At 40.4% G+C, this 27,170-nt stretch overlaps 1 protein-coding gene across 1 annotated transcript; it reads right to left on the reverse strand.

Annotated features, from left to right (window-relative positions):
• Positions 1-27,170, reverse strand: TGS1 (trimethylguanosine synthase 1). Its single transcript, XM_082044246.1, has 13 exons — positions 27,020-27,170; positions 25,869-25,933; positions 23,682-23,854; positions 20,850-21,690; positions 19,590-19,707; positions 18,570-18,656; positions 17,464-17,635; positions 15,667-16,009; positions 14,603-14,776; positions 13,538-13,681; positions 12,004-12,222; positions 10,393-10,469; positions 1-2,321 (listed from the first exon to the last, which is right to left on the reverse strand). Exons 1-13 carry the CDS (start codon positions 27,115-27,117, stop codon positions 2,205-2,207), a joined length of 2,628 nt encoding a protein of 875 aa, XP_081900372.1. The 5' UTR covers positions 27,118-27,170; the 3' UTR covers positions 1-2,204.

Consider the following 27,170-nt stretch of genomic DNA (forward strand, 5'->3'; position numbering starts at 1 on the left):
AAAATATAAAACTCTGTATTTATTGCATTTAGTCTAAATATTAGTTAACTTAAAAAAAGAAATCTGCATTTTTCCTACAGTTTATTTTGTGGCTTAAAATTGTTGAAAGACCAAACGCTATGAGTATTTACTTTCCAGTAGAAACATAACTTCTTTGCAGCCTCATGTATCATATGCAAAATACTACTCAAATCCCCAAAGAGTATGAAAGCTCTGGGCATGACATGTCCGGAAATTTAACTGCATCTCAGCCCATGGTAACTTCTTTTCTACAATATAGAGCAGAATAATGTTTTGCAGAAACTCGTATCATGAATGAACCTATCCTCCATTAAGTGTTTGTTGGTTGAGGTTACTAACAACAAAATAAAAATACTGGTAGATGTATTTCAGGCTTAACAGCCTTAGAGATTCACAGCTCTGGGGAATTTTGCCTGTTCTGTCTGAGTGAGAAATTGAGGGCAAACATTTATCACAACCCAGCGGGGCATATTCTGACTTCAAGTTGTATTTACAAGAAAAAAAATAAAAAAGCAAGCCATTTTATTATTTTTCGTTACAGGGAGGAACTGGCATGAACAGGGATACTCTTTCTCTTTGAGTGCTTCATGTTTCGATGTCTTGCAATACTAGTACTTCTCATAACCTCCCCTGCCTCCTAGCAGCAAAAGCTACCTATAAACCCAAGGTGTTTTTCTGGCAGAGGAAGATGTAAAGAGGGACCTTTCTTGACATTCTTCATGACTTTTAAGGAATATTGAAGAACAGTCACAGCACTTCTTCCTCTCTGCAGTCCAGCGGCAAAATGAAGTGATGCAAATTAAAATAAAGTCAAAAGAATATCTTCAAAATAACCTAAAATACTTTACATGAAGCATGGATGGAACCATTATCTAGCAGTTTAGCACTTGCCTGGTATTGGATGGACAGTAAAGTCAGAAAAAAATATGCCCCAAGTGCTATTTTACTGCACTTCAAACTTGCACTGAACTAGGTTGCACACAAGTTTTTTAACATCCTATACACATACAATTAGCTTGGTCTCCAAACTGAAGAGTTGGATTTCCTTCCTTACAGGGAAAAAAATTCCTCTTATTTGGTTATTCTACAAGGTTATTCTAGAGTTTTGTCTGCACTAATCTATGGTTCAGTGTTAGTCTCTGCTGCCTTCAACACTATGCTGCACTCCAAGTACAAAAGAATGAGCACTAATTTACTGCCTTCGAAATCATTATATGTTCCTACACCCATACCTCAAAAACAGGCTCAAAATCTTGGGTACTTACGATCAGTGCATTTCAGTGAAAGTGCTATATCCATGTCCTAGACACTTCTCACTTGCCTCCTCTTCTGCTTGGAGAAGTGCCCAAAAGATGCTCTTTCCCCCTAAACCCCAAATGGGAGAAGAGAGCCCTGCCCACGGAGAGCTGGGCACCTTCTGTGGTCCCCAAAGCCTGCACAGGGCCTCAAAAAGAAGGGGGACACATACCTCTCTGATTACTAAGACAAGCCTTCCATCAGAAGGTTTCCATAAAATCTCTTTGTAATGAAGAGGGCTGGCAAGAAGGAAAAAAAAAAAAACAAAACCAAAATAAATAATGAAAACCAGAGGGTTGATAGAGCCCTGCCACCAGCCACAAACACACCCTGCTCTCTCCCTGTGCTGCAGCAAGCCGGAGCACTCGCTCTAAGAAACGTGGAGACCTTCATCCCGCACCAATAAACCTAAAAAGGGAGGCCAAGAGGGGAACTGGGATTAACCTCTGGTGGTGCACCCTTCCATCCAGTTCCACCTTACCTTCAAGTGCTTTTGTTTCTCAAGCACAGACAGTTCTTGACACACGGTGGCTTTCAGGTGTTTCTTTTTGACCCTCTGAATGCTCAAAACCGGAGCAAGTACAGAGGCTCTACAGGTGAGAACAGCAAAGAAATCCTGGACTCCCCTTTGACTGGTTGGGCTTGAACCTCGCAAGACTGCATTTTATAAAGATCTTTTTTCCTAAACTGACAGCTACTCTACATTCATAATTTTGTAAAAAGTATTATAAAACATTTATTGACAGTAGCAATAAACAGAACAATTTTTTTGTCAACAGAAATTAAAGCGGAAAATGGCTTTAAGTCATTTTTGACCAGCCAGCTGTACAAAAGCTTAAGCAAAGCAGCAGTCAAGGAGGCTGGGTTTGGAAGAATCCACAGTGAGTTCAGGAGATGTCGTGCCTTATTAGATCACCAAAATAAGCTGTTATTGTCTTCAGTTTGTTATTGAGAAAATTTTGTTCTATTTCAACTTTCCCTCCTGGCCCTGCTAAGGAAGCCACCTGAAAAACAAAGAGTGAAAACCAAATCAATCAATGCACAGGCCAAAAGGCAAAACCCCAAACCTTTTATTCAAATGACATATGTAAACCACATCTTTGACTCTGCTATTGCAACCAGAAGAAATGTCGCTGTGTGCAGAAGGGCCCTGGTCAGCGTTGGGCTGAGGCTGCGGGCAGCTGAGTAGCTGCAGGCAGGGAGAGCCTGTCAGGCAGCGCCAGGCCCAGCTCTTGTGTTTACAATCACTGGAGTGAGAATTTCACTGTTCATGCTCTGTTGACCAAGCCCGGTGAACATCTTTAATGCTTAATGATTAGAGACAGACAACATTTTGCAGCGGACTTTGAATTTTGGACTGGAGTATGCAATTTGGGCAGGGCCTGTTGTGATAGGACAAGGGGTAATGGTTTCAAACTATAAGAGGGGAGATTCAGGCCAGACACGAGGAACAAATTTTTTTACAGTGAAGGTGGTGAAACACTGGCCCACGTTGCCCAGGGAGGTGGTAGATGCCCCATTCCTGAAGACATTCAAGGCCAGGCTGGATGGGACTCTGAGCAACCTGATCTAGTTGAAGATGTCCCTGCTCATTGCAGGGGGGTTGGACTAGATGACCTTAGAAGGTCCCTTCTGACTCAAGCCATTCTATGACTCTATGATTCTTGACTCCTCTCCTGTTCCTACTCATGATGACCCTTTTGAGGGATGACAGCCATACAGACTACGCATTTCTCAGCAGGACAGACTGCACAGACAGAAGACAACACCATCAAAATTGAGCATTTACCGCTTCCCACCGCTGCATGATGGACACTGAGGCCCTGTGCTGCAGTGGGGGTGTCTGCCCCACAGTCAGCTCTGATCCTTGCTGCTGCTTTCCCTGCCTGAGCAGTAAAACTATTTCTGTAGTTTCATACACAGGAAAATTTCCCAAGCAAAGTAACCAAGGTCTACAAGCCTGTAGTAGATTTAAACTGATCTTTAAACCAAGAAGTCTGTTATGTTAGCAGCTGAAACTTAAAAGTTCAGGCTGCATTATTAACGCCTGTAAACTCCTTTGAGACTTGACTCTGTAGTGCAGGTTTAAATATAAACATGCTGAACTTCCTCTATTTTACTCTAAGTAAAAAACCAGCCTACTATCAAAAGGAAACAACAGATTAATCTAAATTATACTTTGAACCTTTATTGACCTGCCCAGAAAATTACCACACTTATCTAAACCACTATCTAAATCTACTTTCTTTTTTTCTCCTGTCTTCTAATTTTTTTGTTCCTGCAGACAAAAACAAAAGTGTGAGCCGTTTCTTTGTCCTTCAATTTAATGGTAATAGGAAAAAAATCTCCACGTTCTTGTCAAAGAGGAACCTGCCACTTAAGTAAAAAAGCAGAAGCTAGCTGACTTATAAATAGTACAAGAATCTGAAATTGGCAAGTGATCAGGAATGTTAATTTTACAACTTATCTTTTCTTACTTGAAATCCCAAAAGCAGTTAACATTGTGGGGAAATCCGTATTTTTTCTAGGAAGAAGTTTGTACTTCTAATTTATTACAAACAAAAGCTGGAATGACCCTTCCAAAAAGCATTAGGAGCTTTGTACTTTATAGCTAATTTTAAGTATTCCAAAATATTAACTGGTCAACTTAACATATGAATATTGAAGTTACTGTCTCAGGGTTACATACACCCACTTTCAGGGCACAATTTGTGTCACTTACCATATCTGACTATGACTAATGGATATTAAACACAAGTGTTTACTAAACACTCCTCTTAGAAGACCAAATAAAGCAAAATGCTTCATTGATAACACAGGCTAACTGTCTCTCCTCCACTGAGGGGTGGCATCTACTGAAGGACACCTGAGAAGTTACATGTGCTGTGTTGTGTCTCTAAGTGTTAAATCCACAATAACTAATTCCAAACAACTCCTAAAGGTATTTCATAAAACCAAAGGTGACAAAAATCTAAATAAGCACATGGGTGTAAGGTCTGCAGGGATGGACCTGGCACCGCACACTCCTCAACCTCTCCAGTATTCAGAGGAGAGAAATGCAAATCCTCTGCAGCAATATTTATTTGTAGATTGCTGGATTTAATCATGTCGGAGTTGCCAAGCTTTCCCTGGAAGGGCTCATTCAGCCTTGATGGTGTAACGAGGGAAAGCTGCCACACACCAAGCTGCAGAGGGGTGCTAGCTTGGCTGAGGGCCACCCTCTAAAAATAACAGCAGATTGAGGAATAATGCTTTGAGAAAAGCAAAGGTGCTCACCTATTTTTGGAAATACCGACACATATCTCCTGCTTTTGCAGTGAGCTACAATGGTTTCTTAATTTCTTAAAAAAAAAATTGGACAAGTCCAAAATTTGTTTATTTTGCATTTTCCTGGGCAAATATAACAATTCTCCTCATCTTGGTTGTTCTTTAGCCCAAACCCCTGTACTTGGAGGGGCAGATATTGCCTCATTTGCTGCCCTGCGTAATTCTGCACTTGCCACATGCCTGCCTGGAATGAGGCAAAGGATGCAGTTTGAGGTAATGCCTCCCGCATCCCTCTCACCTGGATGCTTCACCCTTGAGTTCAGCAACTGCTGATGGAAATAGCCCACAGCTACAGCCACAGAGCATTTAAAATTGCAGCCAGCAGGTTTGGTCCAAAGTTTGAAACAGGGGACATCAGAAAATAAATATGAAAGGGGAAATGAACATGGCAGATTATTTCAGGTGCTTAAGGTGCAAACTTGCTTTATATTGTTCAGATATATTTTTGAACTCTAAGGCTTTCCTACTGGCCTTGCAGATATTTTTTTTTAATCACAATGAAATTCCTTTAGTAAAGTAACTTCCTATCTGTTCAAGCCACCAACTAAGGTTACTGTGGATTAAAAAGCTCGTCATTTTTTTCCCCTACCTCAAGAAACTTTTCTAGGATATGAGAAATACAAGCTTTTTGGCTTAATAGGCAGTCACACAAGGAGACTGTGATTCATTTAGTTTTATGGAACACTAGTAAAAAGAGGAACCCCCTCTGCACACAACCAACCTAAAGGCGACGGGGAAAAAAAAAAAAACAACCCACTTGAAAAAAAAAGGCAATGGTATTCTTTACACTGAATGTAATAAAAAAAAATTATCTCAGGCAGCTTTTTTCAAAATGTACAGGTCTACAGTGAATTATGCCACAGTGGTGCTGCCACCCTTTGACAGCCTAGACTACAATTTAATATTCAAGTACTATGAGCTTTAGGAGGACTGAAGTCCAGAAGCGCCACTCTGGCTTGGTGTAAGCTGGGGGAATCTCATGATTTTATCCTTCATCATCCAGAACAGAGAACATAAGCAAGTTTAAAGTGGGCTGCTTAGAAGCTGCTGTTATTAACATGATAGTTACAGATAAAGTGTAAGCAATTGTATTGACATAAAAATGATCAGTCTGCAGAAAACACATCAGCTCACAATCTTTTACCTGCCGACTCCCGTAATACAATCCAATTAACCCAAGATCATCTCCTGACCTCTCACACCCCCTGCTTTGCTCACTGTTATATTTACTCCTAACTAAATGAGACATTGTGAAGTCACATTTGACTAGGTCTCAAGTCATCACAAAATCATAGAATACCAGGTTGGAAGGGACCACAAGGATCATCTGGTCCAACTTCATCAACCTCAACTAAAATCGCAGCTAAATGAAAGGAGACACTGGCAGCTTTACTAGCCAGCCTCCCATCAAATTTCTTAATTCACAGAGGTGGTTGTATATTCTTTTGTTAAACTGATCTCTCTGGTAAGATTTTCTGTCCTAGGAATGACATCAGTCAGAATTAAAATAAACAAACACAGTAACAACAAAAATAATAAGTTTTCTCCATCTTTACACTTTCTTCATTGACCAGTCCTTTTTAACAACTGGACTTTCAAAACCAGAAACACAGCAAACACCTTCCTGTCCAGGCACTTGTAGACAGAAAAAGGTTTCAGTGTCTTACTCTAGACCCCCTCAAAACAGATGATGACGATGATACAGGAAAAAGGGGAATGGAAAAAAAACCACCTGCATGATGTGTATTCTTTGTGTGACTATTGGGATCAAGAGCACTTTGCTTAATTCTGGGCTCAGGGAATCGTTTCAAGCACTAGACAAGGAAGAGAATTCGTATCTTCTGGCAGCAACTGGAGCACAAGCCAGGTTGATAATACCAACATCTAGGACAACAAAGTCTCCAGAAGAAATTAAATTATTTCACTAGATTTGGCCTAGCTATCACACACAACAAAAGAATACCAAACACCTCCCTCTCAAGCCCCCCCAAACCTCAAAGCCATGAATCTACTCAATTTATAGTTTCGCAGAAGTCATCATATCTGTAAATAGTAAAGATGCACCCAAAGTTTTCAATACAGATAGAGGAAGAGGTACCAGCCAAGAAGTGAAGGATGCTGGGGAAGGTTGAGCATTCCCTGACTGCAGGGTCCTTGCTTCCAGCAGAGTCAATCAACAGTAGAGCAAGGGGAAGAAATTTATTTTCATCCAAACTTTGCCAAGGCATGCACATTCACTCTTTTTTTTTTTTCTTTAATAATATCAGCTTAAATTAGTACATTAATTCTTCTCATAGAAAGCAAGATCAGTTTTCAACTACTCAAGTATTTATCAAATGTTTTCACTTCATTTTGCTGAGGCATAATTTTGTAAATACACAAGCCTATTTGAAAGCGAGTCTTCTAATTCTTTCCTACTCTAAGTAGGTTCTGGTTTGCTTTTCAAAAACACCCCTGGCAGCCAAACACAAGTTTAGCCCTCCAGAACTGAAGCAGTATTAATATACTTCTGGTTGGTAGCTTCCACAACTCCCCCTCATTTTTCTTTTGTTTTAAGGATTGTGAAAAAACCTTAAAGAAAGAAAAGACTCAGGTTTAATAATGCTGCAAAGAGATGGGTATTGACAAAGGTGTCACACAGGAGCTACATTAATAAAACAATATTTTTAATGTGTGTGCATACACATTATATATAATTCCTGATTATTCCTTAACTAGAAAGAATATTTTGTAAGATTGATTCGACCTAAAAATGGAGCTGTAAGCATTACAAATTTTGTAACAAGTACATGCTTGTAAAGAAGGAGATTGATGCAATTAAGGAAAATGTTTCACATTTCTTGTAAAAGCACCAACCATATTCCACTGGTTCGCTGCTCCCTCTCGAGGCAGAAATACAGAAGTTTGTTTCCCCTTTTACACGCAAACTCAGTGACTTTTTAAGGGAATTCAAAGAACCCCATCTCTCTCTACAAGACTAACTCTACACAGAAAATGCTGTGCCTGCAGACATAATAAGCACCATTTTTGCAATAAAATCATATGGAACAAGGTTGGATGTCTTGTCTGCCAGTAAGTCAATGAACACCGAGTCCTCTAACAGAGCCAGGTCAAGGTCAGCTACCACTTGCCTTCACACCAGCAGCAGGATCCTTATTCTATCTTAGCTATCTAGCTCTAAAAAGCAGCACATATTTGCTGCTAAATTTACACCACCTGAACTCAAGGTTAAACAGTATTTTTATTGTAAGGTTCCTTCTAACTGCTGAGCATTTATTTCCATTTGTGCTTGAGATCCACTGTCAGAACCAGTATAATCATCTTCATGGAGGTCTGCACTGGTTAATTAAGTCAGCTTCTGAATCAATTTCAATTGACAAAGCACATCTTGGTTGTAGATTCAAGACAGACAACAAGGGACAAGAAAGTTTTAACAACTGCCACCTCACATGTTAAGCACGTTAGACCACCCATTCTAGGAGCTAAGCCACCTTTGAAAGTCTTACATATGTGTATGAGCATACATGCAGAGGTAATTTTTGAGGAGTCAGAAAAGGCAAATCTTACATTCCTGAGCAATGTTATGACAAATCAAACTTAAGTTTTTAAGTTCCCATTCAAATCTAAGGCTTTAGATAACATGTTCAGCAAGTTTTCAGCTTCAAGGTATTAATTTCCTGCAAAAAGTGCTTGAGGTTTACTTCCTCAGGCTTTTACAGGCCCCTGGAGTTTATGGACTACAGTCACAAGTCAAGCTACATCATTCCACCCCAGCAGAGGTGTCCACAGGCCCTTGCCAAGGCACCTGCTGCATGAGAAGCCACCCTATCTGGTCCACGAGAAAAGCAGCATGGATGAGAAGTGTGTGTTCTCCATTTGAACATGGTTTTGCCCAACTGTCTACACTGACCATTAACAAACTTCAATGATAAATCTTTTTTTTTTTTTTTTTTTTTTTTTTACCTCCTAGAGGTTCACAGCCCTGGAAGTGTAGAGGCAGTAAATTCAGAAATTTACATACAGGCAGAAATGAAAGCAGGCAAACTCATAACTAGTCTCCTATGGACTGGTGTATCCATTAAAGTCACATTTGGGACAGTCACGTCATGGTCACGGTCATGTCTCTGTCCACACAGGGTTAAGACCACATTTCCCTAAACAGTGGGCTAGATTCACATTCTCTTGCCCCAGTCCCAGATCATCAACCTTTAGTTCTTCCTTTTCTTGTTCTGTCACAATCTCTAGAGAAAGGCACAAGGAAGGGATTTCTCTTCCCGAGAGCAGCCCATAGCCTAGATGACTGAACTGACCCAGGCCTCCGGCCACATGCTTTTAACAAGCTGTGACCACAGAATCATGTTTTTGAGCAACAGCAGTTACTCTTCAGCTATTTGTGTAAAAGCAAACCCATGGATGTACATCAAGGAACACCTGGAGCACATCAACAACATTCAGAGCCAACTGGACCAAGATGTACAGGTGGAAAGACACCAAAACCAACCACGTAGAGATGCCCAGTTCTTCTGCAGGAATCTACAGGTGCAGGCCTGTGGATAGTACTCTTCCATGCTTTTGTAGGAACGTAAGTGAAATGTGGATGCCTTTGCCTATTTATAAATCCAGCAAAAAGTGCTCATGAGCAGAGCAGAAACCTGGGAAGGTCATTCTTCATCGTGGTAACGAAACGTTTGATAAAACTCAGTGGTTAGAAGTTGAAACTAGAGAAACTCTGCTTAAAATTAAGGTCCCTGTTCAAAGATTCATAAATCACTTGGACATTTCACCAGCCTGAAATGCAAAAAGCAACTGAATCATCACCTGCCGTACAAATGGTGCTGCGCATAGCATGGGGTCATAGTGTGCTGTTACTAAGGCCACATAAATTCCAGCCTGTTCCTCAAGCCAGCTGTTTGTCACAAACAGTTCCACAAACCAGATGTGGCTGGAGACTTTGCCTGCTCTAAGTCAGCCACAGCTTTGGGAAAAGTTGAAAATAATCCTGGGAAGTTCTGTGGCATGCTGCAGGTGAGAACAATCTCTCAGCGCTCCTTTATTTGCAAAAAGATCTACAAGACGTAATTAACATAGAAAATATACAGAGGAAACTAAACCAGACACTCAGGGGAATTATTACAGTCATCTAATTACTTAAAAAAAAAAAAAATTAACAAAAATCTCTAATACAAAAAAACCCATACTGGTGAAACAAACCATGTCTCTACCAAGCCAGCGATGCATCTAATCACTGCAACACATGCAGCCCATATGGAACCACACACTTTTTTGGACATCAATACCACCTCCGATGGCATGACTTTTGTTTCTGATCTACTTATCAGAGACAGCAGTGATTGCAGGCTGCACAGTGCAACTCCTTCATAAACAGAAAGCCATGAAACTTCAGGATGCAGCAACTTCTCAGATGGTAAGAATTGGTTAAAATATTTTTTTCTTTTATAATGATGAATCTGTCTGGCTCTCAGGAAAACTACTGCCTTTGGGCCTTCTATAAGAACCTCCAATCTGTTGCTTTATGAAGGAACATAGTATCAAAATAATGGAAATATCTACTACTCCCATTTCTAAATATATGTAGTACAAACACAGAAATAACAACATAAGTTTCAAACTTAAAAAAACCCCACATTCAGTTGAACAGACTAAAAGTCTTAAGCTTGTGCTTATAATATCTATGTTTTAGGTGAGCTGAGCTTTTTGTAATTACCAAGCCCTTATCCAGTAACACACCTGGTCAATGTCAGCATTCCGAGGTAGAAAATACACAATGTTGTTGGTGATCTTCTTGGAGAGCCTGAAAATTTCAAATGTAGAAGCCAGTAAAGGAAAAAACAAGAATAGGGAGGGAGAAGTTGCTTTATATTAACTCATTTTGAAAGCATGTCCTAAATTCAATTATTATGCAATTAAATTCTAGTTATTCTTCTGGGTGTGTGAGTTACACGCTGTTCTGAAATGCAGAAATTAGTATTGTCTAAACACAGAAACCCTTTATTTCACCATTGCTGTCTCAGAAACTAGGAAAATTTTTTTTTTTTTTAGAAAATGTAACTGAAACGCAGAAAAGTATTTGAGAAATTTGAATGTAGTTTTTAGTTAGTATATTGGTTTGATAATTGTTTTCTGGTCTATTTTGCAGAATATCTCTCAGATGCACATAGCAATATATCTTGGCTCTTACAAATACGACTGCATTTTAGATAAAAAGGCAACAACTGAGATTATTTTGGGAAAAAAAGAGCACACTTCATATTTGATTAAATTATTATGCTAATACCTTCACAGCTCTGTGAGTATTTGTAGATGTACTTGTAGTTAGTATTGAACTTTATACATTAATTAAAAGGGTTAATATTTTCCCTGCATTCTTTTGTGATTTCCCAAGTCACAGGCAGGTGCTATGACTGACAAAAGTTTGAGTAAGATACTTTAAATAAGATACACCTTTCATAAATCAATTAAAAAATGGAATTAATGACAAAGTCATTATTGTCTTATATATACATGTCTATTTGATTACTTAATTTTTTTTTTTAAATAAAATGCTTTAAAAATTCCTTAAACTCCTTAGAAAGGAGTTTTTAAAAAACCCTCCTTTATAAGAGTTAAAACTGCTGAACGAATGCTTAAAGTTAAGAAGGTACTAGAACTCTGTAAAGAATTTTTTCTTTTTAAGAATAATTATGACATATTTGAGAAGTCATGGCTGAGAGAGTTAGGGTTGTTCAGCCTGGAGAGCAGAAGGGTCTGCGGAAATCTTACTGTGGCCTTTCAGTATTTAATAGGGGCCTATAAGAAAGATGGGAACAGACTTTTTAGCAGGGCCTGTTGCAATAGGACAAGTGATAATGGTTTTAGACTAAAAGAGGGGAGATTCAGGCTAGACATGAGAAACAAATTATTTATCATGAGGGTGGTGAAACACTGGCCCAGGTTGCCCAGAGAGGTGGTGATGCCCCATTCCTGAAGACATTCAAGGCCAGACTGGATGGGGCTCTGAGCAACCTGATCTAGTTGAAGATGTCCCTGCTCATTGCAGGGGGTTGGACTAGATGACCTTTGAAAGTCCCTTCCAACCCATACTATTCTATGATTCTATGAATTTTTAGAAAATAAATAAAAACATTTAATTTTAGGTGGTCAAATTCATAGAGCTGAGGTTGGGGGAGGCGGACTAAACAAATGCAGCATGTCTAGGACTTCAGCTGCTGTTCATATTGTCCCCAGTCAGCCAATCAGACATGCAATGTCCACATCAAGAGAGGGAGAAGGAGAAAGAGAGAAGACCGCTTGTAAACGACTGAAAATTGCAACCACGACAACGTATAACTTTGAAAGGATATCCGTCTGGGCAAATCATCGTTTGGATATCAAAGATTTCGGCAGTTGCATAGTCAGGCCCCCCCCAGGGAGGGCTGAGGAACACAACATCTGCTTGCAGGTCAGCCGCCAGCACCATGAAGTCTCCACACACAAATTCAATCCGATCCGCCACACCGTACACCTCGGCATTGTTACGTGCAAGGCTGAGCTTCTCGGGATCAATATCAATAGCGATCACTGCAAATGAAAGCAAGCAAGAAAAAAAACACACGGGTTAACGTGAACTGCAAATGGCGCCCGACCACCAAAAGGATGTTTCAGAAGGAAGTTGTTCTCCTGCAGCCACCAGATAAACTCACATCTATACTTTACTTTTGTGTGGTAGCTGACGACTTTGGTTTTGTAGGTCACGGTAGACATGAAATTAAAGTTTCTCAAAGGGGAAGGACTTGCCCTTGCATGGCAGGAGTAGAGGTTCCACCAAGAGCAGAACCGCCGCATTTACAAACCAGCAAGGGAAGCCCCGTGGCCAAGATTGCGAAGGCTCAGCTGCTGCAGCAAAGCTGGGAAGCCTGAGCCTTCAGGAGTCGTACATCTGCTATCACAACAATCCTCCATCTCAGGTCAAGCAGTGGACAGGTAAGACTGTCTGCCTATGAGAGAGGGAAGTCCTCCTTGCTTTGGTCTTGGCAGGAGCTGGACAGCTTAAACAGGGTCAATTAGAAATCTATTCTTCTCCTTTATTAAAGATAAGCATATTCCTTTTGGCTGATCACACTACCAAAAATTGAACGGGAAAACATACCCAAGGTGTGACACACAGGCAGTACATAATCACAGAAATAAAAATTTAGCCAGGAAATACAAAAAGCTATGTGAAATTAAGAAAATATTTATAGAATGGATCATAGCCCACCAAATTTAATGCAGTACAAGCTACCATTTGTCTTGCTCAGAAACTACTCAGAAGCATTAGATGAGCTGGTATTTTACCAGAGTGTTTGATAAGTAGAGGAGTACCAAGCAGTCAGTGTTTTTACAGAAAGCTCACTCATGATTCACTGCAGTTTAATTATCTGGTAACAAGAACTTACACTAAGTTACTACCACTTTTCTGTATTTGGTTCTGCTGCGTGTGCAGGTGATCATTCAAGTGTTTTAAATACTATTCACGCATAATCTGCTTTGGAGTACATAGACTTCACGCAATCATTAGGAAAAGCAGCAGCTTTGTGGTGTTTCTTCAAGTTGGCACTGCAAACAGGACTCAACTTTTACCAACAGTCTTCAGACTGTGCGACAGACTAGGTACTACGCCACATAAAAATAACTTTGATTAGTACCACACAAATCCTTGACTTAAAATAGAAAAGCAGTTTAATAAGTCCTTTTTAAAGACAGCTCATATTGTGAGTCTGGTGAATCAAAAAAATATTCTGTTTCTTCAGAAGCACTGGAAAAAAAACAAATCAGTGAACTAAGTTCACACCCAAATTTTTAGTGAAAAATATTGAAGAAACAAAATAATGCGGGACATGTACCACCTGCTTACCTCTTTTTGAGGTCAATGCAAACTGAATAGCATTTCCTCCAACCCCGCAGAATGCATCCACTATGGTATCGCAGTTGAACGACTGACTGACACGGATGGCAATATGCTCAGCTATTTTCTCGGGAGTGACAGAAAACCAACCCTCTGCAAAGGAAAGGGAAGAAGTGTGTTTTCGCCTTTTATTTCAAGGTTACCTAAATAAAAAAGCAACGACTGAGCCCCTCACACAACTGAAGGTTTAGCATTAATCCCAACAACTTTGGCTCAGCACATTCAGCCAGTAAATACAGGCTTTGAAGATTATAAAGTCTGGTCAGTCTAGCGATTTGCTAAGCAAAGTCTCATGGAAGCAAACAGATATGTCTGAATCTCAGTAAATGCTTTGTTCAACTTGGTGCTGTGGATTCTGCCTTATCAAGGACAAGTCCGCTGAGACAGCTACAAAAAACTTCATAAAATAACGATTACACTCTGTAACAAATAAACCAAAAGCATATTGTCTCTTATCTGACATGTTATTTTCTTTACAGCAATGTCTGGTGCACCAAATAACCTACAGGTTTATGTGGGAGAGCATCAGAAGTGAAAGGCTTACAAAACAAATAAACTCAAAATACAAAAAAGCAGTAATCCTAATTCCTCCTTTACCTATAAATTTATGATTCAGGAATGGTTTCCATGTAAACATGAAAAAATTAACTTTGAAATTGACTGCTGAAAGTCAGAACAAAGCTAGATCCATCAGCATATTTTGAAGTTTCACAGGATTATTTTACAAAATACAGAAATGGAAACATATCAAGTTTCTGAAAGAGTCCTGACCAAGCATAATTTGGTTATAGTATGATCTTTGGCAAACATCAGGACTAATGCAAACAGGGGTGTCCCACGCTAGAAGCTCTACCAAATTCCAAGACTTCTGTTCATTTGCCTGCTGGGGGATAGAATTTATGCAGAGGTGAAAACACACATTCAAGAATGCTCCTGTTATCAGAAAATCAGCAATAAATCGCAAAAAGGGCCACAGGTTTGGATACAACTTACAACATGTTGCACTAAACGCACCTCTGTCTAGTTTAATTCCCTCATCAAACCGAGAGAAGAGCCGGTAGCGCTGTGCCCAGTACTTGACCAGCTCCGGATCAGCAGCAATCTCAGCAGGTATAGCTCGCAGTGCAATTTTGTTCCTTCTCCTCCTTTTTTTCTCCTTCTTCTTTGCAGTAGTTTTTTCATCTACAGCTGGAAGACACTGAAAAAGTTAACCATTACTGTTCTTGTAGGCTAGGAATGTAATCAGCAGAGTTAACATATAAAATGCTCAAGTTTAACAAATCTACTGAATGTCCTTTATTACCATTTGTCAGATTATGAAGACTACTGGTTTAAGTTAAAAAAGAGCATCCTATACATCAAAGGAATAGTGTTATCTGTCAGGTATCTGTCACAGTCCTAAAAATCATAGGACTTCACCCATTAAGAATCTTAACAGGTTAGCCATCATCCTCAACTGATGGCAATAAACTCTACATAGTGACTGAACAAGTAGATCAGAGACCAATTTAATGTCCACATATAAATAAGGAATAAAAACCAATCTAGGGCAAAAGTTTTATAGTAGAAATTCAACATAATTAAGTTACTGTGGGAAGGATTAAACTATATGCAGAAACCTGAATAACCCTCCAGTCTCGTTTGTTTACAGTGTTATAAAATATCTACATTTTGAAGCTTTCTAATTCCTAGGAAGTAATTTCAACAACATATGTCCCCCAAAGGAGAGCAACATGCATCTGAGAACCCAAAACTTGGCAGCCCATGTACATACGTGAAGTTAATCACTCTCATCCTTACAGGGAAAAAAGGGCATGAATTGGAGACCTGTTAGATCACGTCTAGGATCAACAACGACTATTTATCTATGAAGACAAGACCTAGGATTCTGGCACTCCAGCAATAAGGTACTTCCACCAGCACATCTCTCAGTTGGCCTCACTACCCCCTGGACGCAACGAGTCTCTTTGCATAAACTGAATAAATAAAATAAACACCACACAACGCTGTGATTTGGAAAGATGGTATTAATTACACTTTCCGTTCACTTCCAGTTTGTAGGAAACAGATGGATGTACCTTGGTTGACATCCTCCGTCTCTGCCTGGAGATAATCGGGAATATCCAGGGAGACCAGCTGCCGCCCGCAGCCGTGCTCCGGCCTCCCCGCGTCCCGGCCACCAGAGCTGCTCGCTGCTGCGTCCCCCTCAACGTCATTCCCTCCAGGTTCTGCGACAGCCTCACTGGAAAACGGTGGGTTTTGGTTTTCAGCCTTCAGTGGCGCGGTCTGTCTGTCAGTAACGCCGTCCTCACACTCTGAATCACTGCTCGAGGATGACGCCCCCGCTTTAGGCGGAGGGGTGGCTGGCTGGGATGGGGCTTCCTCCTCGGGTTTATTAACCTGCTTTAGGAACTCTTCCACCTGCAATTGTCAAACATCACAGATAATGAGATATTAAAAGCACAGTGTAAAAGCCTCACAGTTCAAAAGCACCTGCCATGCATGCACTCTCTACCGCATGTGTTTTGAAAAAAAGTAAAATATCCGGAGTCAAAACATTCAGGAGGGTATGCAAGTCCTTAACTCTGCTCTTTTCTTACAACATTGGAAAACAAGTTGTCTTTGGGAAAGAGATATCAGCTACTTGCAAAAGAGAAACTCCACAAAATTGTCCGATAAATACAGTATATAATTCTCAAGTAATTTCTGAAATACAAATAGTCAGACTTGCCACAGCACAGGTGACCAAGACTACTATTTTAAATTAACTACCTTTCCTCTGATCTGCACTCAGAGAAGCTGCACTCTGCCTGACAGGTTTAGATGAACAGGTAAAACTACCTTCATCCATTAGTTGTGCATCTCCAAGATGTACCAAACTGTGCATGTGCTGAAGAGTTCTGCTGCACAGTAGAAAACTCGAGATTACCTCCTAACCAATGTGCAGACACCAGTCCAAACTCCTCACAGGCACACGCAGATGCTCAGTTTTACCTGACAGTTGTTCTGAGTGGCACTAGGACTGGGGCAGCCCCTTACCACAAAGTCTGAGGAAACTTATAAATTTTGTTTATTTCATATGATAAAAGTTGCCCTCGATGTACACTGGCCACGGGCACAAGGTGGCCATGGTCAAGCCTTTGATGAAAAATTATAGCAATGGGACTGGAGTTCAATACAACATGAGCTGTCACCACCAGAAAACAGTGTTGTGCGCTTGGGTGTTAGGGAAGGCAAAGCATCCCAGAAGACAGCAAAGTAACACTGAAAATCCAAAGTAACAGATTTTAAAGACTCAGAAAAATCTACAGTGAGCAACTTTTTCTACTCACTAGTAATTTCAGAGTTTAAAAAAACAAAGCATAAAGCTATAGGTGAAAATAAATGCAGGTAGAGGTGCAAACAAAAACATTGATACGCATTACTAAGAACATGGTGTAACACGAAATACACTAACCTATGCAAACAGTTTTCTCTCACTGCTGAAATGCCAGCACTAACAAATGCCCTCATATGCATCTTAAAACCAAAGATACTTTTAATATCTACAAGAAACTCTACACACCCCTAAAGGAATGATGCACCCAGATGCTAGGAATGACGTTCACATAACTTTGCCATTAAGCTCACATTCCTCTTGATACTATATCATATTATATATATAAATAGATGGCCAGGAGTCCGCTAATACTTTTCCATATGCACCCTAACCTAACTAACCCTTCACCTAAGCAGGGCATGAAATAAAGAGCAGTAGCCAGACATTTAAAAAATGCTACCCATTTGGGACAATTATTATTTTTTTCGTGTTTATAATTCAACAAAGACAAATGAGCAGATAAATCTATGAATTACAGCAACACTAGCAAACCTACCTTCTTCAAAGTTTTAGATTTTTTGCAAGACGTTTCAGGTTCCTCTGTAAAGAAGATGTGTGTGTTTTTGCTCTTCCTTGGTTTACGCATATCCAAGAATCTGGACTTGAGTTTTGCTTTTTTCTCCAAGTACTGTACACTTCGGTGGGTAAAATCTGGAATTCCACCATATCTGAAATTTAAAAACAACAACAAAAAATTACTTAGTTGGTTTATTTCCAATCTAGAAAGTTCAACATGAATGTTGATGTCTATTTAGACTAAATCATTTCTTTAGAAAACATTTGCTCTGCTCTTAAAATACATGCCACTGGATGTAGTTGCAAAACAATGCACTTTCATGACAACTTTTTTCTTTATTTGAAAATGTTTACCCAAATCGGTTTTAGATTTTTTTTTTCCTAACAGTTTTATAACTTTAAGTGGAAACCATTTCCCAGACCAGACTGAAGAAATAAAAAAATATATTGATTAGTAGACTAAAATATCTTTTTGGTTTTGGTGGCTGCAAAGAATCTACAAAACAGCTACAAAACACACTTCTCTTTGAAACATATACATATACATATATATAGATATATATGTATGTATGTATGTACTAAACAACTTGCATCTTGCAGAAGCACTACACCTAAGCCACAGTCTGCCTCTGCCTTATGATGTTACTTCTACAGGACTGACCACCGTATCTTGATGTTATACCACCAAAAATGAAACTTCACTGGTTAATATCCTGGCAAGACTTTATTAGTATAGCAGCATTTTATTAGTATAAATACAAAACAGATATAAATTATGATCTAAGCTCACAGGACTCCAAACTGAGAAGACCATCTCTAATTTAAGTAGCTGACCAGGCATTTAACATTTACACTTGCAGTGCTTACGAGTTACACTTCTGTATCAAAGCACTGTTCTTGATCATTCATCTGTACTTTGCATCTCTCTCCGTAGCCAAAGGATGACAATTTTATTAAGAGCAGAGACTAATGCTGGGAATCATCTTCAAAAGTTTAACAAGATGGGAATGGAGATGAATTATCTGTTTGAATAACAACAAGAGTTGAATTGTTATGAAAAAAAACAAGTTCCTCATAAGCAATTACTTTTGTCCAGTGCCATGCTTGAAACCCAACACAGAGCAGGTTTCCTCAGGATCTTCCACTGGGTTCTCATCCACATCCAGTTCATGGCTAGGAAAAAACACAGATGACAATGTTACGTAGTGTAAAAAACCACCCTTATTTTACAGATATACCACTGAGAAATTCACATATTGAAAACATTTAAATGTGGGCTTCAGTAATTTCTTCCACGCACTGCTGAAACCAAGCAAGGCAGATAACACCAGCCTATTCATATACATGAGCACATACTTTTTTTTCTTTTTACCCCCAATTCTAGGGACATATGTCCTTCTGTTGGGGTTATAATATTCCAACTATTTCAAATGATGTCTTCAAATATTTAATATCAAGCTCCACATGGAACTGAGGAAGACAATGTTTGTTCACCCCACTTCCAAATTATCTTCATCGTATATAACGTCATTGATACTATTATCTATTATTAATTCAGCAAAATTATTAGGACAAAACCAAAGCTACGGCACTATGAGATAATAATTCCATCCATCCCTACCCCTTTAAGCCTGTACATTTATTAAAGAGCCATCCCACCATCTTTGAGACTATAAATTTTTGAGAAGAAAAAGACCATTACAAGGCAGAGATTAGCTATCTTACGCTTGACACAGCACTGAGCGTTTTAATGGCAGCAAACAGTTCAGTTAAAAAATACAAATTATTTACTATCATTCTTGTATCGTCTACACTAATTAGACCTAGATAAGCAAGTTGTCCTACCCAATTTAACATCCCTTATACTTCAGTGGCACAAGAATAGTACTGTCACCTTGCACAGTCACCGAGGCCGTACATGTTTTCATAAATCAACAGAAGTATCTACCATTTGTTGTTAGGTAAAGATAAGCAGTGATGGAAAACTGTGGTTTTGTAGTGAAGTTTTAACTCACAATCTCAATTAAACAAATAGTTAATATAAATCAGGAGGATTCTGGACCTGGGCTTCTCGAGAAAAAAGCTTGTATAAATTGAATTACTTGCCTTCTCTTGACTTTGGCACATCTGTATTCAGGAGGCTCTTCATCCTCATCTTCATCTTGGTCATGAAGCAGCAACTGTTCCTTGTCATTTGAATTTGAGCTACATGACCCCTGTGAACCTAAAAAAGATACATGAGATTCTGTTCCTTCAGCATAAATTAATTCCTTATCTTCCTGTCCCCAAAGTATGTCTGCAGCTACAGTTAGGTTGTCGTACATATCTGAATCTGACAAACAAGGCACAAGTGTCAAACACACATCTTTACCTGTCTTTGTTTGAGGGACAACATAACAATACAAACTTCCAGTGTTAGTTACACTGTAGTGGTAATAAGCTGGACCAACTTCAAATTATCTCAGCTCACCAAGAAAAATAAAATGCCTACAAGATACAAATTCAAAGCAGTTTCTTCCTTGTTCGTAAATTTTGTTTCCATTTCATTAGCTATGCAAAGATATTCAGCCTGGAGAAGAGAGGGCTCTGGGAAGACTTTACAGTAGCCTTCCAATACCAAAAGGGGGGGCTACAAGAAAGCTGGAGAGGGTTTTTTTACAAAGGCACGTAGCAAAAGGACAAGGGGTAATGGCTTTAAACTGAAAGGTAAGGTGGATTTAGATTAGATACAAGGAAGAAATTCCTCTCTATAAGGGTGGTGAGGCACTGGAACAGAGTTGTCCAGAGAAATTGTGGAAGCCCCAACCACAGAACTACAGGACTATTTTCTTTTTCTCAAAAAGCTGTTCTTAAAATCAACCTGAGTTTTCATTCATTTTAGACTATCAGTGAAAAAAGACACATTAGTGAATGACACAGCTGCAATACCAATATTAAGATAAATAAATAAATGCACATTAACAGTGCTCTCTTGCCACTTCCCATAGTACACCTGAAGATTTATGAAGTAGATATTCTGTTAAAATCACTTCTGGCTGATGAAGACATTCAATATACAGGTTAGAGAGGAGAGAAATCCTCCAGAGAAGCAGAGAAAAGAAAAATGAAACAAGTATGTAATCATTCTACAAAATACTTGATCAACTTTTTAAAAATGGCATAACGTATATTTTTATATCTATATCTATATCTATATCTATATCTATATCTATATCTATATCTATATCTATATCTATATCTATATCTATATCTATATCTATATCTATATCTATATCTATATCTATATCTATATCTATATCTATCTATCTTATATATAACCACTTAGAGAAATTCTATTTGAATCAATTTTAGCTTATTTTGTATTACCTGACTGGTTACCACTTTTATTCTCACAAGATGCACTCCTTTTCCTGGTTCCTCCATCATGGGGCTCCTTCTGGCTTTCGCTGTCAGATGAACTGTGCTCTTGAGGACCTCGCTGGGCTACTGTTAGCGCTGCACTGCTCTGCTCCACTTCCTCCAAATTCAGATTTAAATTACAAACCCCAGAGATTATTTCACTGTGGGGCTCAGCATGTGAAGGGAGTGTTTCCTCACTTCTGGTATTAGAAGGAGACAGCTCCAAGCTCAGCTCTTCACTTGGGCTAACCAAGTTCCTTTTTCCCAAAAGATCAGTCTCCTGGGTAACCCCATTAGCTTCCACGTTGTCACCATGTGAGCTCTCTATAGTCCACCCTTGACTCGTCCAGTACTGAAACTGTTCCCAGTAATACCAGTACAGTTCGCTGTAATGCTGCTCCCACTCTTCCTTGGTGTCTGGACTATTCCAAGGCTCAGAGGCTGTTGTGGCCTCACATGATGAGACTTCTTGATGCTTCTCCAGCCAACTTTGCCAAAGAAGGCCCTCTCCGTACTCACTCCAGTACTTCTCCCATTTTTCTTTAAGTTCACTGGGTAAAGCCTCATTTGCAAGACTTTCTGAACTTTCACAGTTTCCTTCACTTACAACCTGAGGTTTGATGCTCTTCTCACACTGCTCTGTAGCTGGGGCCACCTCACTAGAAATGGACAGGATATCACCACCACAAGCTTGATTCTGGCATTCCTGCTCCATTTTATCCTTACATTTTTGCTGTAATTCTTTTTTGTTCTTCTTTTTCTTTTTCATAATCTTCATGTTGCATCTCTTTCTGTAATTTTCTGTCGCCTAAAATATAATGGAAAAACATACTTAGAAGTCCACAACATGTATGCAGTCATTTCTTGTCCTCACTCCAAGCACATTTCTGTTTTTGTTGCAACCCTCCCTCTCATGGAAACCCCGCTGTTAGCTTTCTCCCCACAAAAGGTTGTAGGGTTTATGGGTCTGGTGCATAACCTTGGCTGACATTTCTGAGGAAGTTGTGAGAAAGAGCTGCCAGAAAGTCTACAGAAGGACACTCACAGTAAAAGGCAGAATTGCAGACAGAATTTGCACTGCTGAGAGGGAGGTCATCAGTAGTTCAAGGATTTGAAAGGAAAGACATCAACATGAAACACTACAAAATCCTAAAAGGAGGTTGGTCAGGAACTGAGGGGTCACTGGGTTGAGCTTAACAGTAAAACAGTATCTCAGTAACATCAAGGACCTGTTCCAGGAGGCTGTGGAGGCTGAGCCTTACTGCCGCTTGGTGTCTGGCTGGCCAAACACTGTTCAGGTGTCTTATTAGCATAATGAACATATAATGCTCAGCCTAAAAGAATGTTAAATCCTTGCTGTCTTTGAGTACTTTAAACAAAAAAAAAGCATTGCTTTGTAATTGTAACCTCTGTAAATCCTGCAGCTGAATCTCTGTACGTCTGAAGACACTTCCCATCCTACACTGCCCTTCAAGCCGGCTAACAGAAATACAAGGAAACAGCCTCCTCTCCAAACAGGTGGCCCTTTCATTTGTACAATACAACCATTTCACTTCCCACAACAAACTCAGACTACTACAGTTGTCTAGTGGAATAGAAGGCAGAAAGCTGTTACTGAAACACTAAGGTAATTTGTTGGTTTCATCAAATACAACTCCACTTGTTTCAGTGGGGCTTCCTGTGCTTATAGATATTAACAAGATAAAAACATAAATCACGAAAAGCAAGTTTTTCTATCAGATAAATCTGCCATTTTTTTTCGATAAAATTGCAAATTAAGTTTGGCAGGTAAAAAGGCAGCGGCAATGAGGAACTACAACTCACATGGGCAAAAGACCGCAAATGTACAGATATTATTCCAAATATCCCATCAGCTGCTGTTCTTATTTTTGTTGCATTGACCAATGCACAAAGTGGACTATAAAGAAGTGAGGTTCAGAGATTTGGCATTAACCTTTTATCTGCATCCCTCGTAATGTCATGTTAATACTCACAGTGCAAAGCACAATGCTTCATAATAATCTACTAAAACCGTATTTTTTTTCATTCAACTTTTTTGCAGTATCACTACATAGCAACAAAAATTGCATATATACTTTGGGCTTGAAGTTGGATGCCTAGAAGGTCTATTTGCCTGCCATAAATTAAAACCACATACAAGTTTCTCCTATTTATTTACAAATTAATCAGGTCAGAACCACGGAGTGCTCTGCACAATAGTACTCTCTCAATGCCAGGGAGGTCTGTATTCCATAAGGCAAACAATGTGGATATCCCACTGTCTTTTTCTCATCTGTGGAAAAACTTCAGTCTTCCTCTAAAGCCCAAATGCCCCCTATGGGAAGCAGAACACCCAAGCCTCACTCCTGCCCTTTGGACCAGACTGGCTCTATCAGCTGCAAGGTGGTAAATCTGCTTATTATATTACTATCTAAAATGAAATGCTTAAGGCAGACAGTGTGAACACAGGTGCTCAGATAGGAGTGTACTAGTTGTCCTGATGCAGAGCATCAAGGTTACCATGGCTGTTTTAAACTCCCTCTCTCTAGTAGCAAGATAATATAGATATGGAAGCATAAATCACAGCCTGACCCTGTTTAGTCAAATTGACAAGACGGATTTTACGAACTACACAGACCATGGTTCTGTATGTTGTAACAAGCATGTGAGGCAGGCAGCTTAAAGCCAGCTCAGATACATTTCCATGAACTGCAGTCTGAAAAATAACTGAGGAGTAGACATGCCCTTAGATCTGGAAACACAAAGTAAACAGAACAAATAAAGCAAACAAAGACTTACCACAAGGTCTCTGTGGGCTGACTGCCCACCAAACTGGAGAGGCAATCCCATACTCTTCATGAGCTCAGCCTCAGAGTCTAGCTCAACTTCTTCCAGGTCAAGACCATGATTAGTATCCACCTTTAATGTCACATTGGGACAACGGTTCTCCTCCTCAGATGCTTGCTCCTCCCCTATTAACAAATTATATTAAGTGAATATAATCTGATTCTGACACCTCAATGCAACAGCATGGCCTACAAAAATTAGCAGAACTGACTCTTAAGCTTCCTTTCACATTTAAAATTTTCATCAAAATCATCTTTTTTTCCACGTAACTATCAGTTGGAACGAAAATCTAACTTCAACAGCCAAAACACTGCACTGGATCTGGCTGGGGTGGAGTTAACTCTCCTCATATCAGCCCGCACCCGCTGTGTTTTGGATTTATGGCTAAAACAGTGTAGATAACACACCAATGTTTTGGCTATTGCTGAGCAGTGCTTGCATAGCATCATAATTTTCTGTTTTCCCCACTCTGCCATCCCCAGCGCGTAGGCTGGGGCGGGCAAGAGATCGGGAGGGGACACAGCTGAGACTGCTGACCTCAACTGGCTGAAGAGATAGTAAATACTATATAATGTGACGCTCAGCAATACAAACTGGGGTAGGAGGTGTGGGTGCTCAGGGTCAACCCACCACAACCATTAACCTACAATAAAGCCCAGTAAAAACCAAAAAAAGTAGTATTAGGAAAGAAAATTCTTCACAGGAGTTCTTTTGGTATGTGTCAGAGCAAGCTTAAAATAAAAGAAACTGCTGGCTTTGTTACAAATCTTTCAAAAACATACTAACAAAGATAATACGATTTTATAAAAATGTAATGTGTGATCTAGAGAACATAATTATCTCAGAAATAACTAATCAACTATCTAAACACTGCTTGCACATCTATCAAATTTTTAAGCAACATATGTAAATAAAATTACCAATACCACTGAGAAAGTAGGAACTGTATATTGAAGAAACTTATGAAATACAAAAGCTCTTGACACAGTCCACAGAATCACAGCTGATAAAATTGAATGTACTTTTATCAACACAGTTGATAAAACTGAAAAATATAAGTGTTTTTTTTTCAGTCCGTATATACTTATAAATTATCACACAGCACAAGACTCTTCTGTTTTTAACTGATTCCTCTCACCATTATTCAGTCATGTGTGCATAAAAAACATGGTTTCCGTTCTCCTCCTCCACTCCATTCACGCTGTCCCCATCTAACCTGTGCTATTCATTCTCAGCTTCTATGGGCACACCATTCTGTCCAGACTCCTTCCTTTCAAATCAAGCTATTCTACAATGCTGGAGCCAGCAAGACAGCAATGGAAAAATCAGATACCAAAGGATCTATGTTCAGATAGGAATGTGTGGGGAATTCAGGAGGATGGAACAAGGTGTTTTATTTGCCAGAGCATGCACCATAATTCCTAAAATACAAGCAAGGAGGGAGAGACTTAATTTCTCTGGTCCTTCTCATATGATTCCTCATGTACATACAAATAATAATTTCCCCCATCAGGGCTATTATTTCTTCTCTACCTTTGGCCCAGCAGATTAATCAGCAATAGCCAACGTCCTGGCTGGGGTAGAGGCAGCAGGACAGTATTTCTCCCAGACGAACACCTAGGATTTGCAGTCTGTTAGGGAATACACTGCCTTAGATTATTAAATGACTTGGTATACTGCTTCTTACAGAACTTGTTTAGAAGAATTTCTAGAATCCATATCTGTGTCTCTGCTATGGGAAACCTAGGGAAAAGGAACTCCTCTAACACAGACCTTGTGTTATATAATTAATTTTGAGTTAGGGAAGTTGAAATTATGATTTCAGAACAGGTCAGATACTTGCAGCTAATCTGCTCTGTGCACCTGGTGGAGATTATGTGAGTTGGTAAGTCTGTGCAAAAGAGCATCACACCTGGTTTGACAAAAACTTCCACATAAAGATTATAGTAACTTGAAAGTTATGCAAGTGCTAAGTTATTACTCACATTCATCCCTATAACAAAAGCACGGAAAAACAAGCCAGGCATAGGAACAAAACTATGAATTAGCAGTTATACTGTCCTACTGTACCTCAAATAACCCTACACCTAACTCACTTTAACTGCACATCAAATTACACAGTACATTTTATCATCTTACCTGTACTGTCATTGTCATCTTTGACATAAAATCCTTTTAATCCCAGTTTATATAATTTTCGATCTCTGTGAAAATGAAGAGAGATATTGACACAGAAAAGTCATCATTAAAATGATTTTTTTTTTTTTTTTACAGTAAAAACAGTCATTGAGTGGAAAAACCTCCCCAGGAACATGGTAGAGGCTTCATTGCTGGATGTTTCAGGGCACGATTGGGGAGGGTGATCGATAACCTTATCTAGGCTCCCCTTCCCATGAAATGCTGGCACAGATGACCTTTCGAGGGCACTTCCTCACCTGGGCTGTTCTGTGATTCTAAACACACAAAGTGAAGAAAAACATGAAAAAGGCAGCACTTGAAAGCCTGATGTGAAAAGCCCACACAAGAGATGTTCAGAAACATGTTGCTGCTACACAATACACCTGGGAATTAAATTTTTGGTCCACAAAACATTCTGCTCAAGTGGGAGGAATTTAGTGCCTTTGGTCCAAAATTGCAAATATTTCAGCCACCACCCAGCACTGATGACACCTCATCTCTCCAAGTGCCTCAGCTAAAACCCGAGTGTGTTTAACATCCAAAACTTCGCTAGCGGCCACGACCTCTTCTCCCAAATCACGCCTCTGCCACAGAGAGCCCGCGGGCAGCATCCCTCCTCCTCTCCTCCTCACTGAGAAGCGCGCTCCCCCGCCTCGGGGAGGCTCCAGGTGCCTCCGCGCCCGTTTGGGGAAGGGAGAAGGGGACGGGGCCCCGGTCGCGGAGGGCGGGCGCGCTGCGGGCCGAGCCCCGCACGGCCGCTGCCCCGCCTGGGAACAAGGCAGCGCGGCCCGCGGTCCCCGGGAGGGATCGGGCTCCGACCGGCGGCACCGCTGCTGCCCGCCGGCCGTGCCCGCTGCGGGAAGCGTCCCCTCCGGGAACTGGCGGTTGGGTGGGCTCCCGCCCGCCCCTTCTGCCCCCCGCTTATAGCTGGTATCATTTGGTAAACAAAAGCTACGGGGATCCTTTCGTGCACCTTCCCCTGCCTCCAGCCGCCACGGCCGGAGCAGTACAACCCCTCCCCGCACCCACCCGGTGGAAACCACCCGCGGCCACGGGGGACGCGGCCACGCGGGGCCCGCCCGCCCGGTGCCGGCGGCGAGGCCGCTACTCACTCGACGAAGGCGCGGGAGCAGAGGCAGAGGATGCCGCGGGCCGCCCCCGCCCGCAGCAGCAGCTCCGCCACCAGCCGCGCCCGCGGGTCCTGCACCATCCTGGCGGAGACACCCACGCCACGACCCGGAGCCGCCACTGCGGCCGCTGCCT

Source organism: Streptopelia decaocto (assembly GCF_964273445.1).
Source record: "Streptopelia decaocto genome assembly, chromosome: 2".
Classification (NCBI taxonomy): domain Eukaryota; kingdom Metazoa; phylum Chordata; class Aves; order Columbiformes; family Columbidae; genus Streptopelia; species Streptopelia decaocto.

Coding starts and splice junctions, on each gene's coding strand:
- TGS1 (XM_082044246.1), bottom strand. CDS start 27,117: ATGGTGCAGGACCCGCGGGCGCGGCTGGTGGCGGAGCTGCTGCTGCGG. Junction 13,682..14,602: donor GGGAATTAAACTAGACAGAG/GTGCGTTTAGTG, acceptor TTTCCTTTGCAG/AGGGTTGGTTTTCTGTCACT. Junction 10,470..12,003: donor GATGATTTGCCCAGACGGAT/ATCCTTTCAAAG, acceptor TGGCTTCTACAT/TTGAAATTTTCAGGCTCTCC.